Source organism: Drosophila serrata, unplaced genomic scaffold (genome assembly GCF_035046125.1).
Source record: "Drosophila serrata isolate PLE 108 unplaced genomic scaffold, ASM3504612v1 contig_276, whole genome shotgun sequence".
Taxonomy (NCBI): Eukaryota; Metazoa; Arthropoda; class Insecta; order Diptera; family Drosophilidae; genus Drosophila; species Drosophila serrata.
The window spans coordinates 1,434,456-1,450,530 of record NW_028257174.1 but is presented as its reverse complement, the minus strand read 5'-3'; the positions used below and the strand labels follow the sequence as shown (position 1 = coordinate 1,450,530).

At 38.3% G+C, this 16,075-nt stretch overlaps 4 protein-coding genes across 6 annotated transcripts; 2 read left to right on the top strand and 2 right to left on the bottom strand.

The window, feature by feature from the left end:
• The first annotated feature begins 2,369 nt into the window (after nt 1-2,369).
• Nucleotides 2,370-8,358, top strand: LOC110180348 (uncharacterized). The gene is made up of 2 exons (XM_086835404.1): nt 2,370-4,366; nt 7,204-8,358. The coding sequence occupies exons 1-2, from the start codon at nt 3,831-3,833 to the stop codon at nt 8,336-8,338; spliced, it is 1,671 nt and encodes a 556-aa protein (XP_086691530.1). The 5' UTR covers nt 2,370-3,830; the 3' UTR covers nt 8,339-8,358.
• LOC110180322 (uncharacterized) lies at nt 7,207-12,904 on the top strand. 3 transcript variants are annotated; one of them, XM_020947977.2, is made up of 3 exons: nt 7,207-9,248; nt 10,523-10,725; nt 10,797-12,580. In XM_020947977.2, exons 1-3 carry the CDS (start codon nt 8,618-8,620, stop codon nt 10,956-10,958), a joined length of 996 nt encoding a protein of 331 aa, XP_020803636.2. In that variant the 5' UTR covers nt 7,207-8,617; the 3' UTR covers nt 10,959-12,580. The 3 variants fall into 3 exon arrangements, with proteins under 3 accessions (XP_020803636.2, XP_020803637.2, XP_086691528.1); XM_020947978.2 differs by lacking the exon at nt 10,797-12,580 and adding an exon at nt 12,623-12,904 and having other exon boundaries at nt 7,224-9,248; XM_086835402.1 differs by having other exon boundaries at nt 7,224-9,248; nt 10,794-12,580.
• A 392-nt stretch (nt 12,905-13,296) lies between these two features.
• LOC110180323 (uncharacterized) lies at nt 13,297-14,019 on the bottom strand. The gene has a single exon (XM_086835403.1). The coding sequence runs from the start codon at nt 14,017-14,019 to the stop codon at nt 13,741-13,743; it is 279 nt and encodes a 92-aa protein (XP_086691529.1). The 3' UTR covers nt 13,297-13,740.
• A 104-nt stretch (nt 14,020-14,123) lies between these two features.
• LOC110180321 (uncharacterized) lies at nt 14,124-15,990 on the bottom strand. Its single transcript, XM_020947976.2, has 2 exons — nt 15,129-15,990; nt 14,124-15,055 (listed from the first exon to the last, which is right to left on the bottom strand). The coding sequence occupies exons 1-2, from the start codon at nt 15,827-15,829 to the stop codon at nt 14,323-14,325; spliced, it is 1,434 nt and encodes a 477-aa protein (XP_020803635.2). The 5' UTR covers nt 15,830-15,990; the 3' UTR covers nt 14,124-14,322.
• Between the last annotated feature and the right edge of the window lie 85 nt (nt 15,991-16,075).

Sequence of the window (16,075 nt, the reverse complement as noted above, 5' to 3'; positions counted from 1 at the left end):
TAAGTAAATATTTTTATTTATTTACCAGCATATCTGCAACTTGGTTTTGCGCTTCCCAGATATGTTATCAACATTTTGCTATCCACAGAGTTGGCTGGCAACATGTTTCTATGCCATGTTAAATTAAAGTTCTGATAACAGCTCTACTTTAACTTCGAGTTTAATTAGAAAATATACCTTACTCCACCTGGAAAAGTTTCTATTTTCATAAATAAGTGTTATTTTCTATGGCTTCTGGAAATGTAAGGCGCTTTTTTATGGCTTCAGTTGAGGGATTAAAGTTATTTGATTCATACAAAACTAGGAACTCAATTTGAATTGAATTTCAAGAGAAAAACATGAAATAAAGCTAACTTCGCCAGGCCCAAGTTTTTATACGCTTGCAGTTAGCAATTGGATTGTTAAGATGTGCTACAATGAATACATTTTTATCAATAAATAAGCTATATATATATCTTAAATAATCAAAAATTACCATGTCTCAAAGTTTATGAATATATGTTTAAAAACGGCGATGTTATAATTTGTTTTTACCCTTGTAAATTTAGTCAGAAGCTTAAAACTAAGTGAAGGACTCATTTTCGACCCTATAAATCGTATATATTCTTGATCAGCATCAGCAGCCGAATCGATCTAGCCATCTCAGACAGAAATATAAAAATTTTAATTTTTTTCATAATTTTATAAGGGGTTTCATCGTTAAAATTGGCAAAAAATGTATAAAAATTTTGAATGTTTTTAAAATTCAATTTGAGTATGCAGATTTATAAATTTGAGAAAAATTAACATAGGACCGCTTTCCGAATTAAAATTAATGCAATTTTAGCTGAGTTATGATTATTTTAAACTCTAATTTTTCCATTAAATAGTCATATAAGAATTTAAATAAATATTGATTAAAAAATTGTATTCTAATTTTAGTCAGAAGCTTAAAACTAAGTGAAGGAGTCATTTCCGACCCTATAAATCATACATATTCTTGATCAGCATAAACAGCCGAGTCGATCTAGACATCTCAGACAGAAAATTAAATTTTTCAATTTTTTTCATAATTTTATAAGGGGTTTCATCGTCAAAATTGTCAACAAATTTATAAAAATTTTTAATTTTTTTTTAATTCAATTTGAGTATGCAGATTCATAAAACTAATAAAAACTAACATAGGAACGCTTCCCGAATTAAAATTAATGCTTTTTTGGCTGAGTTAAGAGGTTTTTTGCTTCGAAAATGACGTCTTCAAACTTCTGACTATTTTTATAAAACCCTGCAAGACTATAAGTAATACTATAAAATACTTAATTTATTGATTTATCTAACCCAAGGCAGCATAAACTATATACATTATTATGTAAAATACACAATATATCCCTTTTGTATCTCTTTTATCTTGTATCTCAACTTGTGGTATCTCTTGTTGTGGGTTAAGGATGTGTTCGTTGGTCCGTCATTTATTCCAATAAAATGAGCAGCGGTGGCGATGGTGTTCTCTGTTGATTCAGCTGTTGATTGATTGATTGATGGCAAATCGCCGCAAACAAGGAGTCCCAAACATACACACAGACAAACATATATGTATATCTGTAGGCTTTGGGTTTTACAGACGCATTAATTTCACTCAAATCGGTTTTCCCCCCTTTTCCCAATTTCCCCTTTATCAGCATTCTTCTATTGCGGATTGCATGATGGCATGTAATCAAAAATTGAAATTAATCATTCAATCGTTCAGTCTTTCAGTCTTTCAGTCTTTTGGCTGCATTATCGATGGAATACTTTAATAGAGCCTCTGACCCAAATTGAATTCCGAATCAAGATTCCTTGTGTTAACTTGACTTTTTTGTAACTTCCTATTTCTATTTCTATTTATATTTCCATTCCTGCGATTGTAATTGCCAGATAGAATAATGTTTGGCTTAAAGAAAAGTAATATTTATAATGGATTTCGATATAGATTTAGCCAGGGAAATTTAGTGAGATATAATAGTACTCTGTGGAGGTTATTTTAATTATTATATGAGGCTTTCTTTAATTTTTTTTAGGGAGAGTACAGGATACTTTATGCTGTATTTTAATCTTTCCTTTTAATCTCATTAGTTAATAATATTTTTAAAAATCCCTTTGTATAGTAAAATATATAAAAGATTATACAGAATTCTGGAGAAATGTATAAACTTATTTAGTCATCTATTGAATATTTCCCTAAATTTCATTTACTGTCTTTAATATATATTATTATATATATATTATATACCACTAATACTCCCCATCATATATTCCCCACTATATCAGAGTATATCTTTATATCTCCCTCCATATAAATGTATTGTATTTGCTTATATGAATATCAACCCGTCAATTTCCCCTGCTTTTTTATATATTTTTTTCGCTCATACTTGAAAGAGATAAAAAAAAACAGCAAGTATATCAATATATAGGTACATCTATCAAAATTGTAATTACGGGGCGTGGTCCTTCGATGGCGGGGTGTCGACGTCTATAGAACCTGGTACATATATATATGGGACCCTAAAAGTGATAGGGGAGATACGAAAAAAGACCTATCCCACAATTATTTTTACTAACGTTTACGTTTGTCCGACATTGTTTGTATGCCGTATTTTATCGTTGTTTATCGTGAGCCGAAATATGCAAATTGGACCGAATTGGACGGCTTTTGGGTAAAGAGTGAGGAGTGTGCACAAAAGATGTACCAGTTACAATGGTTAACGACATGAATACTACTAATTTTTCTATTGAGAGAAAGAGACGCCAACCCACACCCACTTAGGCTAAGCGGCTTTGATTGGTTGGGTGTGGGTGTGGTTGTGGGTATGGAACAAGGACGAGTATGAGAGGATAAGGATGTGCAAGTGGGATCCTTTCTATATACTAATTTATAACTGAAGTGACATAAAGTATTCAAATAAAATGCATTCTGGATATTTTCATTACGTTTTATAGAAGCAATTTATTTTTTTCAACTTTTGTGGTACTGGAAATATTTTATTGTTTACTTTTTAATGTCCTATTAAAGGTTTTACAATTTTAAAAATGGTAATTTCCTAGATATAACATTTTTTTAAATTATTTTGAAGCTTTAAAAGGTTTTGAACTCTTCAAAAATGTAGGGTTTACATTATTCTATTATTCCTGGTATTTAATATATATTTTATTGTTTATTTTTTGGCTATTTATAAAGAGGTTTTACAACTAGAAACATTTCAGTTGCCTAAATATTACATTTTTCATATTGTCCTAACACTTAAAAATGTTTTTATATCTTAAAAAAATTATAGAACCCAAATATTACATTTTTTGAATAGTCCTGGTATTTGAAATATATCATTGCATACTTTTTGGCTTAAGATATAAATTCTTTACCCAAAGATATTTTAGGTGTTCATATTTCCTTTAATTTTTCAAAGGCTATACCCCTTTCTTTTAGTATTTCTCAAGCTCCTACCCTGACAGGGTATTACCCACTTCGATTCCTAAGCGAGAATCGCATTAAAGGAAGCCCTTTCCCCGCCTCCATTCTATTGCAAAATGTCGTACAACAAAACGACAAACAAATCGCGGCCTGACGTGATAACAAATAACCGCAAAACCGTTGTTGCCAACAGAATTTGTATTGTTCGGTTGTTCAATAAATGTACATAATTTGAAGCACCCATCGATGGTGGAGGAGGCCTCCCTTTCCTCCATAACCATACCCTATATCATTCCCATTCCCATTCCCATTTCGATTCCGATTCCGCTTCCCTTTCTAGCTCGCTCATCCCAATGACAATAACAATGGGACCCGTGGCGCTTGTAGAGCTGAGGAGCCATCAATGTCAAGCCGTGGTGTAGTTTGCTTCGTTGCCTCCGTGGGGCAAGTTGGCCAGGAGCGGATTAACCCGTCCTTTGTCCTTGTCTGTCTGTCAAGTCACAAGTTTCCCTCCTCCCCTGAAATGTGCTCATCATCCTGGCCATCATCATTATCCTCGTCTGCATCATCATCATCGTTATTATACCAACCCACCAACGGATATGGCCTGATCGTTGAGGGCATTCCATTGGGCTCTGGTGGCCAGTTTATGCCCCGATTGACCATGAAACGGGTCTACGACACCAAGTGCTTTCGCCCGGAACGGTATCGCCATGAGGTGGCCAATCATTACAGGGACTATAAGATGCAGCAGCATCTTTACCAGCACCACCAGCAGCCCCACCATCACCAGCGCCATCATCGGGGTCAGCGAAGGCGAAGGCGTCGCCAGTATTTCGGAGGAGACGCTTCACAGGCATCTCGAGTGTCCGCCTCATTAGCGTCGCAATATGCGCAGTATCGCGATGTCTGGCCCACCCATTGCCACTACTTTCCCAGGTAGTACAGAAGATAGTAATAGTAATAGTATATAGTATATAGTACAGTGGGGGGGTGTGGACTCTTTTTGACAGTTGCTGCCATAAATATAGGTTGGGTTCTCCATGGACTTTCCGTGAAATTTCCGCCGCATCCCGGCAGCAGCAACAGCTCGAGTTACATGGCCTCCACTCACTCACTCAGACTCTGACGTCAGTGCTTTAGTTTCAGTTTGCTGCAATAAATCCAGGTGCTATGAATGTCAACCCTTCAGGGGGAAAATGGAATCCTCCTCTCTCCCTGTCAACTTAATCGAATTCAATTAATTGTAAACTAGGAAGAGGGGGAAAAGTTAAAAGTTTCTGTGATAAGAGTGAAACTTGTGATGTTTCTCTATACCAAAGCTCATTTAATAATCTAAACCCACTTATTAATTGTAAACTAGGAAGGAAGAGGGGAAAAAGTTAAAAGTTTCTGTGATAAGAGTGAAACTTGGGATGTTTCTCTATACCAAATCTCATTTAATAACCTAAACCCACGTATTAAAGTCTCTAAATCTCAAAGGTTTTGTGATTAATAATAGCTTGAAATTTATAGTAAAATTAATAAGTACTTGAGGCACAAGGCAATGCAATAAATTGTAATGATATATAGTCACAAATAACTAGCTCTCGTTAACTAACTAAATAAATAACAACTTATCCTATAACATTACTATATACCCAATCAGTTAAACAATGCAAATAACAAATAGCTAACAATGTCATATCGTTAACCAGAGTTTGGAAATGTTCTCATTAAGTGGCAAGTGATAAAACAAAATGATTTTATTATGGTTTTTGTTATCTAAACAATATAGAGATAATAAAGCAGAGCACTTCAACTTTAGTTTAGTTCATTTTTATTAACAAACTGCAATAGAATTCTTAGCCAGAGGCTATGAAAAATATATAATCAGTCAAAGAGTAATATTTTAATATAATAAAGAAAACTAAATAAGGAAGGCAGAAGTTTATATAACTTAACATTTTGTAAATAAGTTAAAGGATGATTGCATTGAATATCGATCATAACTAAGCTTAAAATATTCGGATTTGTGGATATTTTTATATAGCAATTCTTTCGATAAATTAAATAATTCAAAAACTGATAACTTTGCCAAAAAAGCATTAATTTTAATTCGGAAAGCGGTCCTATGTTAGTTTTTCTTAGGTTTATAAATCTGCTTACTCAAATTGAATTTTTAAGAAATTCAAAAATTTTATAAATTGTTTGACAATTTTCACGATGAAACCCCTTATAAAATTATGAAAAAAATTAAAAAATTTATTTTTCTGTCTGAGATGTCTAGATCGACTCGGATGTTTATGCTGATCAAGAATATATATGATTTATAGGGTCGGAAATGAGTCCTTCACTTAGTTTTAAGCTGCTGACTAAAATTTGAATACCTTTTTTTAATCAATATTTAATTATATTTTTACATGAAAATTTAATGGAAAAATTCAATTTAAAAATATTCATAACTCAGATAAAAATGCATTAATTTTAATTCGGAAAGCGGTCCTATGTTAGTTTTTCTTAGGTTTATAAATCTGCATACTCAAATTGAATTTTAAAAAAATTCTAAATTTTTTTAAATCTTTTAACAATTTTAACTATGAAACCTCTGAAAAATTTTGGAAAAAAATTGAAAAAATTATTTTTCTGTCTGAGATGTCTAGATCGACTCGGCTGTTCATGCTGATCAAGAATATATATGATTTATAGGGTTGGAAATGACTCCTTCACTTAGTTTTAAGCTTCTGACTAAAATTAGAATACCTTTTTTTAATCAATATTTAATTATATTTTTACATGAAAATTTAATAGAAAAATTAAATTTAAAAATATTTATAACTCAGATAAAAATGCATTAATTTTAATTCGGAAAGCGGTCCTATGTTAGTTTTTCCTAGGTTTATAAATCTGCATACTCAATTTAAAAATAAAAAAAAATCGAAATTTTTATAAAATTTTTGCCAATTTTAACGATGAGATCCCTTATAAAATTTAGAAAAAAATTGAAAAATTTATTTTTCCGTCTGAGATGTCTAGATCGACTCGGCTGTTCATGCTGATCAAGAATATATATGATTTATAGGGTTGGAAATGACTCTTTCACTTGTTACAAGATCTTAACTGGAATTATAATACCCTAAAAAGAATAAATAAAAGATATTGAATATTATATATTAAATAAAATGAAGTACTATCATTTTAATTCTATAAAGTATCCATTAACTAATCATAACAATATGAATATATAGATAATTAGGGAGAGGTTAAGAAAGCTCTGATTGATTATTAATAATGATGAGCCTCAGTTATCGTTAGGCTGAGATTTAGATTTGGGATAGGGAAGCCATCCCCAATTATAACTCAAAACACTAAACTAGACAATTTCATCAACTGGATTTGAGCTGTGTGTGTGTGCCCAAGAAATTAAAGCACTATCTATGGTAAAAATATATAAGAACAGCAAACAAGCAGCGAAAAAAAAGGCGGCGAGTGCCAGGTTTTTCCCCTGAGAAGCGGAGTAACGCCGCTGGTTGGCTTTTTAATTATATTAACCCCGCGTATGGGTACACGGATAGGGGTTACGGGTTACGGGTTACGGACCACGGGCCACATTCTACGGGTTGTTGTTCCAAGTAGTCTTTGAGCCTCCTCATTCTCCTTGTTTGCCCGCTTGTTTGTCGTACGTGTTTGCATTTGCCATTGTAATTAATGTTTTGTTTGGTCGTCGCCCATTTCTATTTTCTGCCCATGATGTTCTTTCTTGCTTCTCGACTAATTGCCGCCTCCACTAATTACAGATCCGACGATACTAGCACTGGCAGCAGTGCCAGCACAGGTGAGCCACCGCCGCCGCCTGACGCCACATACAACGACGCAGTGCGTCGGATAAGGAGCGCCCATAGCTGTGAGCAGCTGCGACACCTAGTCCAGCGTCAGCTAGAACGCCATCGCTTACCGTGGCGGAGCAACACAAGCGGCAACAATGATGAGGCCCTGGCCAACGAGCTCCGAGGAAGCCAAAGCAGCGACCACGCCGATTATAAGCTAAATATTCATAAGAGCAGCGGGGAAAGCCCACAACGGCGGCAGCTACAAGGTGCGAGTGGAAGAGCGGAGCAAGTGCAGGTGGACTTCTACGCTTATCTGCAGCTGGCCAGCGGCTATTACGAGCGTGGCTTACAGGCCGACCTCAAGTATCTGCAATCGATTGGCCAGCAGCAGCAGCACAAGCAGCAGCAGCGTCGTTGTAATGCAATAAAGCCATTGGACAAAGACCTCAGCCACCGCTCCCAGCGCAGCGAGAGTCCCGTCCAGAGGCTAACCGGGCGTCTGGTGACGCTGCTCAAGAGTTTGCGACGCAAGGCGGAGAATCAGAAGCGGCCAAGTCATCCAGAAATTAGGGTAGACATAAGGTCAGTCAAGCGGGAGCAGCAGCAGCAGCAGGATCAAGACACGGACGTGGAAGAGGAACAAGAGCCAGAGCAAGAGCAAGAGCAGGAGCAGGAAGCAGAGGAGGAGGAGGAGGAGGAGCAAGAGGAGCTGGATAGCATGTGCGATTACTATGCCCCAGCAGCAGCAGCTACAACAGAAGCAACCGAAGGCCTAGAGGGCCCCTCAAGAGCCAGTGTAGTAGCCAGCGTGGCCACAACCGCTCATCAGCGACGTCTGTACGAGATTATTGACAACCTAAGTCACCTAAGCATTGCTGGTGATACAACAGCAGCAGGAGGAGTCGGTGGAGGAGGAGGAGGAGGAGGCGGCGGCGGCGGAGGCGGAGGCGGAGGTGGTACCGGCAGTCGAAGACAACATCTGCAGCTAACATTGCCACAGATCACGCTCACCGATTGCTCGACGACGGCCCAACAGGTGGCTTTATATAGCAACAGCATAACCCTGCAAATGATGCCCAACAATGAGGCGAGAGCCACATAGAATCAGCAGAGCAATCGAAATACAAATTGAATCGAATAGAGACCGCGCATTGGAATCGTTTTGAATCGAATTAAATCGAACAGCGTCAGCGATAGCGCGCCTCAACTCAGCTGAGAATACTCAGAACGGAGTCGAATTGAAAGGCGCGAGCACGTCAGCGGAAATTGGACTAAAGAAGCATAGATATTCCGAAACCAAAAAACCAAAACACTAAACAAATAAATAGATAAATAGATAAATAGCGTAATAGCGAATTAGCGAAGCTAGCGCTCTCGAACAATGGTTGTAGTTGTTGCCGCTGCCGACGTCGTTGAAAACAGCAGCAGCAGCAGCGGGAGCGGTAGCGGAAGCGGTAGCCGGACCGTGAACGGGATCGAAATCGGGAACTACGACGACGACGACCAATTGCCAGCGGCATTAACGCCGGCCAGTGCCATCGGTACACAACAAGCAACGGTTGCCAATAACAATCATACTGATAAGGAGAAGAACACTACAACGACTGTCCAGCAGGTGGAGGAGGAGCAAGAGCAGGAGCAGGAGGAGGAGGAGGAGCAGGTGGAATCGGTGCCAGTGGCAAACAACAACAATACCAACTATATTAGCGACAACATTGCCAATAATAATACCAACATTAGCATGACGGATGCGGCGGCCAAGGGCAACGGCAGCGATGCCATCAAAGCCTCAACAACAGCAGCCACCAACACATCGTCGATGGGATCGGTTTCGGGCGTGGCAGTGCCCACCAAAAGTGCCGTCAGTCAACGGAATGTGGACATTAAGATCGAGAAGACCAGCAACATGGAGGCGGCCACACAGCAGCTTACCAAGAAGGTCCTCAAACTGGATTTGGGTGGCAAGAATCTCGATGAATACTCCCTCAAGTCACCCAAGTCACCTATAGCTGGTGAGTGAACGTACAGAAGAAGCTTTGTAGGATTATGTTTAAATTGTTTGAATTGTTTATTTATTTTGGTAACCTTATTTTTAAAACCCTTTTTAATTTTTAGTGATTTTTTTAAACAGGAATCTCTGCACAACTGAGGCTATATTTCTGTACATATTTCAATCAGGCCAAAAAGGTTACTTTTAGAGGAATTGCTTGATAAGTCTCTAGTTTTGATTGTAAATAGTTTAAGATTTTAAAAGTTTTTTTGTTAAATCTCTAAAGATTTTTGTATAATTTTAAATCCTATAAGAGTTCTATAGCTAAATCTCTAGAGATTTCTACCTATATAGGATTTATAGATATAGAAAACCCTTGCAATCCTTGTCCAAATAATGGTTAGATTCTCTTATAAATTTCTCTATAATTCAAAATGGGTTTAGGTTTTGATTTTTAAAGTATTCAAATTAAATTAAATTAAATTTGATAACTGAAAACAAAGAATATACGATATATGTATATATATGTATATATATAGCATTGAACTCATCAATGAGAAGGCGCTTCAATTGACTGGCAAATTCCATTACGGCTTTCAACGGGCTTAATTAGTTTGGCCTGGAAAATACAACATAAAAACAAATACAGAGAAAAACATCAATTTCAGCTCTGAATCAAGTAGAAAAAACTAGAATTTTAAATGATTTCAATGCAAAATATATATTCTTGAATGATTTATTAGCTGCTAAGGAATTCTTTGCAAAAATAACTCCCTAAGGAAGAGGTCAGTACTCTTTCCTTTATGATTAATTTACCATAAATTATTTATACATTGATTAATAATAATTTTTAAGGGTTTGTTTTCTTTGAAATTCAAATGTATATAAAAAACCTCAAGGGTATAGTTTAGATTCTTTAAGAAATCTGTTTAAAAATATAACAAAATATATACGAAATTACTTTAAAACCATAGATAATAGGTAGATACTTTAGAACCAAACTTGGTTTCATAGCAAACATATTGTATATACAGCTTGGTTTATGTCTCTATCTCCGAATTGATTCTCCCAATTTTCTTGGCGAGACCAGACTTATCAGGAGCTATAACGCACTGTGATTGCTCTTGGCCTCTTTTGTTTACTCATTTCCATATAGAATCGTTTAATGTTTGCGCCAGCAAATCTGACCTTGCGTCCGGATTGTTGGCTTCTTATCGCTATATTTTGTTATTGTTTATTATTTATTATTATTAATACGTTTCTCTCTTTTCCACTCAATCGCCGTATTATTCACAGCACGTTTGCCGCATCAAACATCGCTGACGTCGTCGGTGGATGTGGAGGACAGGAAGACATTACGAGAGGCCTTATACCAGGGTATATTCCACCGACATCGGCGCACCATCTTTGCCGTTGGCAGCTTCCTGCGGATGCTGCGCAGCCGCAATTCGCAGTACAACACGATACGTAGCTCGTCGGAGGGCGAGGATATCGATGAGGTTAGATAAGACCTAAGTAAGACCCACCCAATGTATGAACCCACGCACATTCCGCACATCTCCACCAGCAGAAGCAGCAACAGCAACATCAGCTGGAGCAGCAACAGCAGTTGGAGCAGCTAGAGGAGCATCTTGAGCCTAACCAGCCTCTGACCCTGCCACAAGAACAAGAAGTAGCCACCACATCGTCATCAACATCATCCGGACAGCAGCGACAATCGGAATCGTTTTAGAAGGCCCTTGCTGCTTGCTTTTGAATATTCATTTCAATTTCAATTAGAAGATTTATTCCATATTATATACCTTCGCGTATTAACAATTACCATTGCCATAAAATCCTTTGTTTTTTTTTTTTTTCTTTGTAACTACTCACTACTTCTATGATTTTCGAAATTCATTTCATTGTAACTACTTTCAAGCTGTCGCTTAGTTGTAGAGAAAGTATATATATACTTTGCAAAATTGAGAATAGGAGTAGAGAAAGTGATAAGAAATTGATTAGAATGGGCGTCAGCATATGAATATATTTATTATATTAAATGTGGTTAGTAAATTTTACTTACTACCCATCGTGCAACCATGAAGACTAGCCACCACCTGTTGTGTTAGCCCGTAGAGAGCCATATTAGTTTCGTAATAGTACCGATCGATCGATCATCATCTGCGTATCCTCTCTGCTGCTTCATTACGTTCCTGGTTTTGAAGCAGATCGCCTTATCTTAACTGCAACCCACTTAGGCTAAAGCTAAAGCTACAACTAAACCTTAAACTAATGTCTGAGCCCAAAGCTGAACTTGAAGCACACTTACTTAACACAAAAAAAAACCAAACTTGATTGTATTTCAACTCAGCACCTCTTTATTCTGTGTCCGTCTGTTATATATCTTTAAGATCTAAAAACCTTCTGCCAGTTCTGCTTATCTTCAAAGTGATTATAGATTTAAATCTTTAGTAACTATATTCCAATAATTAAATTTGTTTTTATATATTATACATATATATCACAATCATTTCAATAAGTCATTAATTAAGAGAGCTTCAAATTCACTTAATTAACTGCGTAAAATGGTATCAGTAATGTAAGAGCTTAGCCATTCCATACCTTAATTGCATTTAAATCCTATACGGAAGCTGTGCTGGGTATCAAAATAGTCGACTTTAAGATCGATTATCATTTTTATTTTCTCCATTTTTTTTGTATACTGATTGAATAATCATTTTTTATTCCATTTTTTAAGCATGTATATGTCATTTTTCATTGCAAAGGGAACAAAAACTTATAAAGCAGCGAATGAGGAGAAAGAAATGTGTTTTTTAAACGATGAACAAGTTGATATATTGCGCCTAGACCTAAAATATATATACATATATTGCTATATGTAGCCACTATATACCACTACTATATATATATATATATAGGTAGTGTATATGGTTATAGTTATAGAACATACACATACACACAATTGTTGTTGTCCCCCATATATTATATATATATAAACATGTTATATGTAATTAACTTTGATTTGCAAAAACCCCAAGACCCATTAAATAGTATAAAGACATTAAACATTAACTATATATATACTATATATTTTAGAGAATTTTTTTTTTGTATTTGTTCGTTTCGTTCGGTAGAGTTTAGATGTTTTAAAAGAAAGACGTTTTGTACAGAAAACACAAAAAAAGACAGACAAATCGCGACGTCACAACACACAAAAAAAAGACAAAAGAACGATATGTAATATTTGGTAAATTATAAACTGTTTCAAGCGTAGTCACTCTACCACCCATTATTACTCCCGATTTGATTTGTCGATTTTTTGGAAACAATAAAACCCCATGAAATGCTATATAATTCGTCGAGTCTTTTCTCTAATTTCTCTCTGCATTCTTTCAGTTCCTCAAGAGGCGTGGCTCGAAGCTACTGCGTTTCCCTCACCTCTTCGATCGTTGATGCCAGAGTTTATTAAGTTAAAAATTAAGAAACAAACTTATCATAGTTAGAAACATGATGGATTAGCCAAATCTGGGCCAAGGGTTGGTAAAATTATAGGCTGGCATAGGTAAAGGTGTCCAAAACTGTGGCAAGGGCGGTGGAAAACTGCCTCCCAGGTTGGCTATGACCTCCTGTGGGGAAAGATATAAGTAAAAGTATATATAGGATATATAAAAAATAAAAGTATAGATATAGAAATAGTAGGATTACTTTGGGATTCATATATTTAAGAAAGCTTAAAATCACCTCGGACTTATGTCTCTGTATAATTTTAAGTTCTTACCAAGCTTTTCCAACGTTGCTAGATCGACTGGGCTGTTGATGCTCACCAAGAAATTTTATTTTTATTTTTGTCTGAGTTATGATATTTTTAAAATAAATTTTCCTATTAAATTGTCATATAAAAATATAAATAAATATTGATTAAAAAATGGTATTCTAATTTTAGGCAGAAGGCTAAAACTAAGTGAAGGACTCATTTCCGACTTATATTCTTGATCAGCATAAACAGCCGAATCGATCTAGACATCTCAGGCAGAAAAATACATTTGTCAATTTTTTTCATAATTTTATAAGGGGTTTCATCGTTAAAATTGTCGAAAAATTTAAAATTTTTTTTTACATTTAATTTGAGTATGCAGATTTATAAAACTAAGAAAAACTAACATAGCTACGCTTTCCGAATTAAAATTAATTTTTGGCAGAGTTATGATATTTTTAAAATTTGATTTAACAAAAAAATTGTCATATATAAATATCTATTCTAAGCTTACTTATGATAGATTTCCGTTTCAATTTTATAATTTAATTTAAAACTTCAAGGGTATATAAACTCCGACATCCCAAAGTTAGATCCATTCCTTGATTTTTTTTTAAACTAACTCGGAATAATGATAATTAAAACAATACTGCAGAGAAAACTGGCTCTAATTCTTCGCGTTGTGTATAGGTATTGTTTTTGTGACCCTTTTATTTTTAAACCCTAAATAATAACTAAATAAAGTCCCAAATAAAACTACTTAATAAAATAATGTTCCTTTACTCACCTGCGGTGGAGGCGCTGCTACCACATAGGTGCCCTCATCGACAGCCTTTTGGATGGTGGCTCGCCAGGCGGCCACTTCCCTTAGGTTCTGCTGGGTGACCTGCACCTTGGGGGCTGCCTTGGAGTTGGGCAAACTAGGTCCCATTAGCCAGGTGGGTGTAATAACCTGGCGACGACGCATCACCTGAGGGGCAGCAGCACAGACACAGGCACAGACAATGAGGCAAAAACCAAGGAACGGTGGCCAGTGCATGGCGCTGTCTGGTTAACAAGTGTCACAGTTGCAAAACTGAAGCTAAAGCTAAACCTAAACTGACACAGTCAGCAGTCTAAAGTTGACCTCAGTCAAGACCCGAATTCGTTTGAGAATTTATTTATATATAGTAATCTTTCTTTTTGCTCTCTTTTGTTGGCAGTGAACACGCAAAACTGTGTTCCGCTACGACTTTTTACACTTGCATCTCTCTGGTTCAAGGTTCCTACGGGTACAAAACGCGTTTCATTTGAAGCTTTATGTAAAAGAACATAAAAAAAATAATAAAGAGAAAACGTAGCTCTAGGGATTTGCTTCTTCTCCAACAGCGGGCACATCCTGCGGCTCATCCTTGATATGCACGTCGTCATCCTCCTGATCCTCCTTGCTGTTCTCATGCAGCAGCACATATTCGCGTGAGCTAAAGCCGAACTTGATCACATCCTTCTCCATCAGTTCGTAGTACTTGCGGCCATCGATTTTCTTATTGTTGAGAAACGTCCCATTCGCAGACTCCAGATCGATGAGGTACAAACGCACGCGTTTCCCGCTGCTTCCATCCTCACGCTCGAAGGGCACCAGGCGGTACTGCAAGGCGGCATGCTGTTTGGAGCAACTGGGATGATCGACGGCCAGGTCAACCACCTTGCGGTCACGACCGACCAGGAAGCAGCTCTGGCGATGAATATGAAGCGTGGGCAACGCTGTTTCGCCCTTGAACGGATACAGGCGCCAGCGACGTTTGGGTTTACGGGCCTCGGGAGGCTCGGAGTATTTCACCACCACGCCGTTAACCTTGTTGGTGTCCTCGGTTAGGGCACCGCTGAGACCAAAATTGGGTTTCTCCTTCTCTACGGGTTCTTCGTCCTCCTTGGGCGCCTTCTCCTTGTCATCCTGTTTGCCCCACTCATAGTGTTCGTCCTCGTTGCGATTACGATTGTCGCGACGCTGGTTACGATTGCGTTCTTGGCCAAAGTCACGTCCACCACCGCCACCACGATGGGATCGCTCACGGGGACTACGACTGCGACTGCGACTGAAGGGCGAGGAAAGGAAAATATGTAAACAATAAAACTTCTTGGGTTTCAATAGCAGTTCTAGGAACTCACCGAGCTGGTCGTCTGTCTGGCGAACGTCTCTGGCGTTCCCTTGGCTGCTGCTGCTGCTGCTCTCGATCCCTGCTCCGCGGTCGCTGTTGTCTCTGGGCTGGCGAACGCTGCCTGCGCTCCTTGCTGCGCTCTCGGCTCCGCTCCCGGCCACTGCGATCTCGCCGCATGTGATTGTCACGCTCACGCTCCCGCTCCCGGTTACGGTTCCGGTCGCTCTCCCTCTCCCTCTCCCGCTCCCGTTCCTTATCTCTGTTGCGATCCCTGTCCCGGTCACGCTGCTCCCGATCTCTGTCCCGGTCCTGACGCTGCCGCGTGCTGTTGCGATGTGAGCTCCCACCACCGCCTCCGCTGCCGCGCTCGGGTGTGTCCCACTTGGAGCGTTGCTCCTGAACCTCCTCGGGCTGCTTAGAGCGCTTTTCCTGCTGCGCCTCCCGCTGCTCCGATGATGACTTCTTGCGGCTGCTAGCCTGCTTCGGCTTCTTGGCCTCCGGCGAGGAGTCCTTACTGTGGTTGCTCTTGCGGCTGCCCTTGGAGCTGCTATTGCTGCTGCTGCTGGAAGTCGATGAACTGGAACTATTTCTGGCGGCCTTGCTTGGTCGCTGCTTGGGCTTCTTCGATGGCTTCGTTTCGTTCTCGTCGTCACTATCACAGCCTGGTGCTGGTGGCTCTTGGCCGCGCTCCCGGCTGCGTCGCCGGCCCATTTTCGGATGACGTACCGTGTCAAAACATAAGCTGAGTGATTAAATCGGGAAAACGCCGGGAAAATAGCCACAAAATTTTGGAAAGCAGTGGAAGTAGTGGGACGCAGGCGTTAGAGTGGCTGTCGCTGGGCGCCAAGAAAATGAAGAGCAGCATGTGGATCCGATTTGGATCTGGTCGCACTGCGGTATTTTTAACGAATAGAATGCGAAATAAAAATTTAAATGAATAAATCAATTGAATTGTAT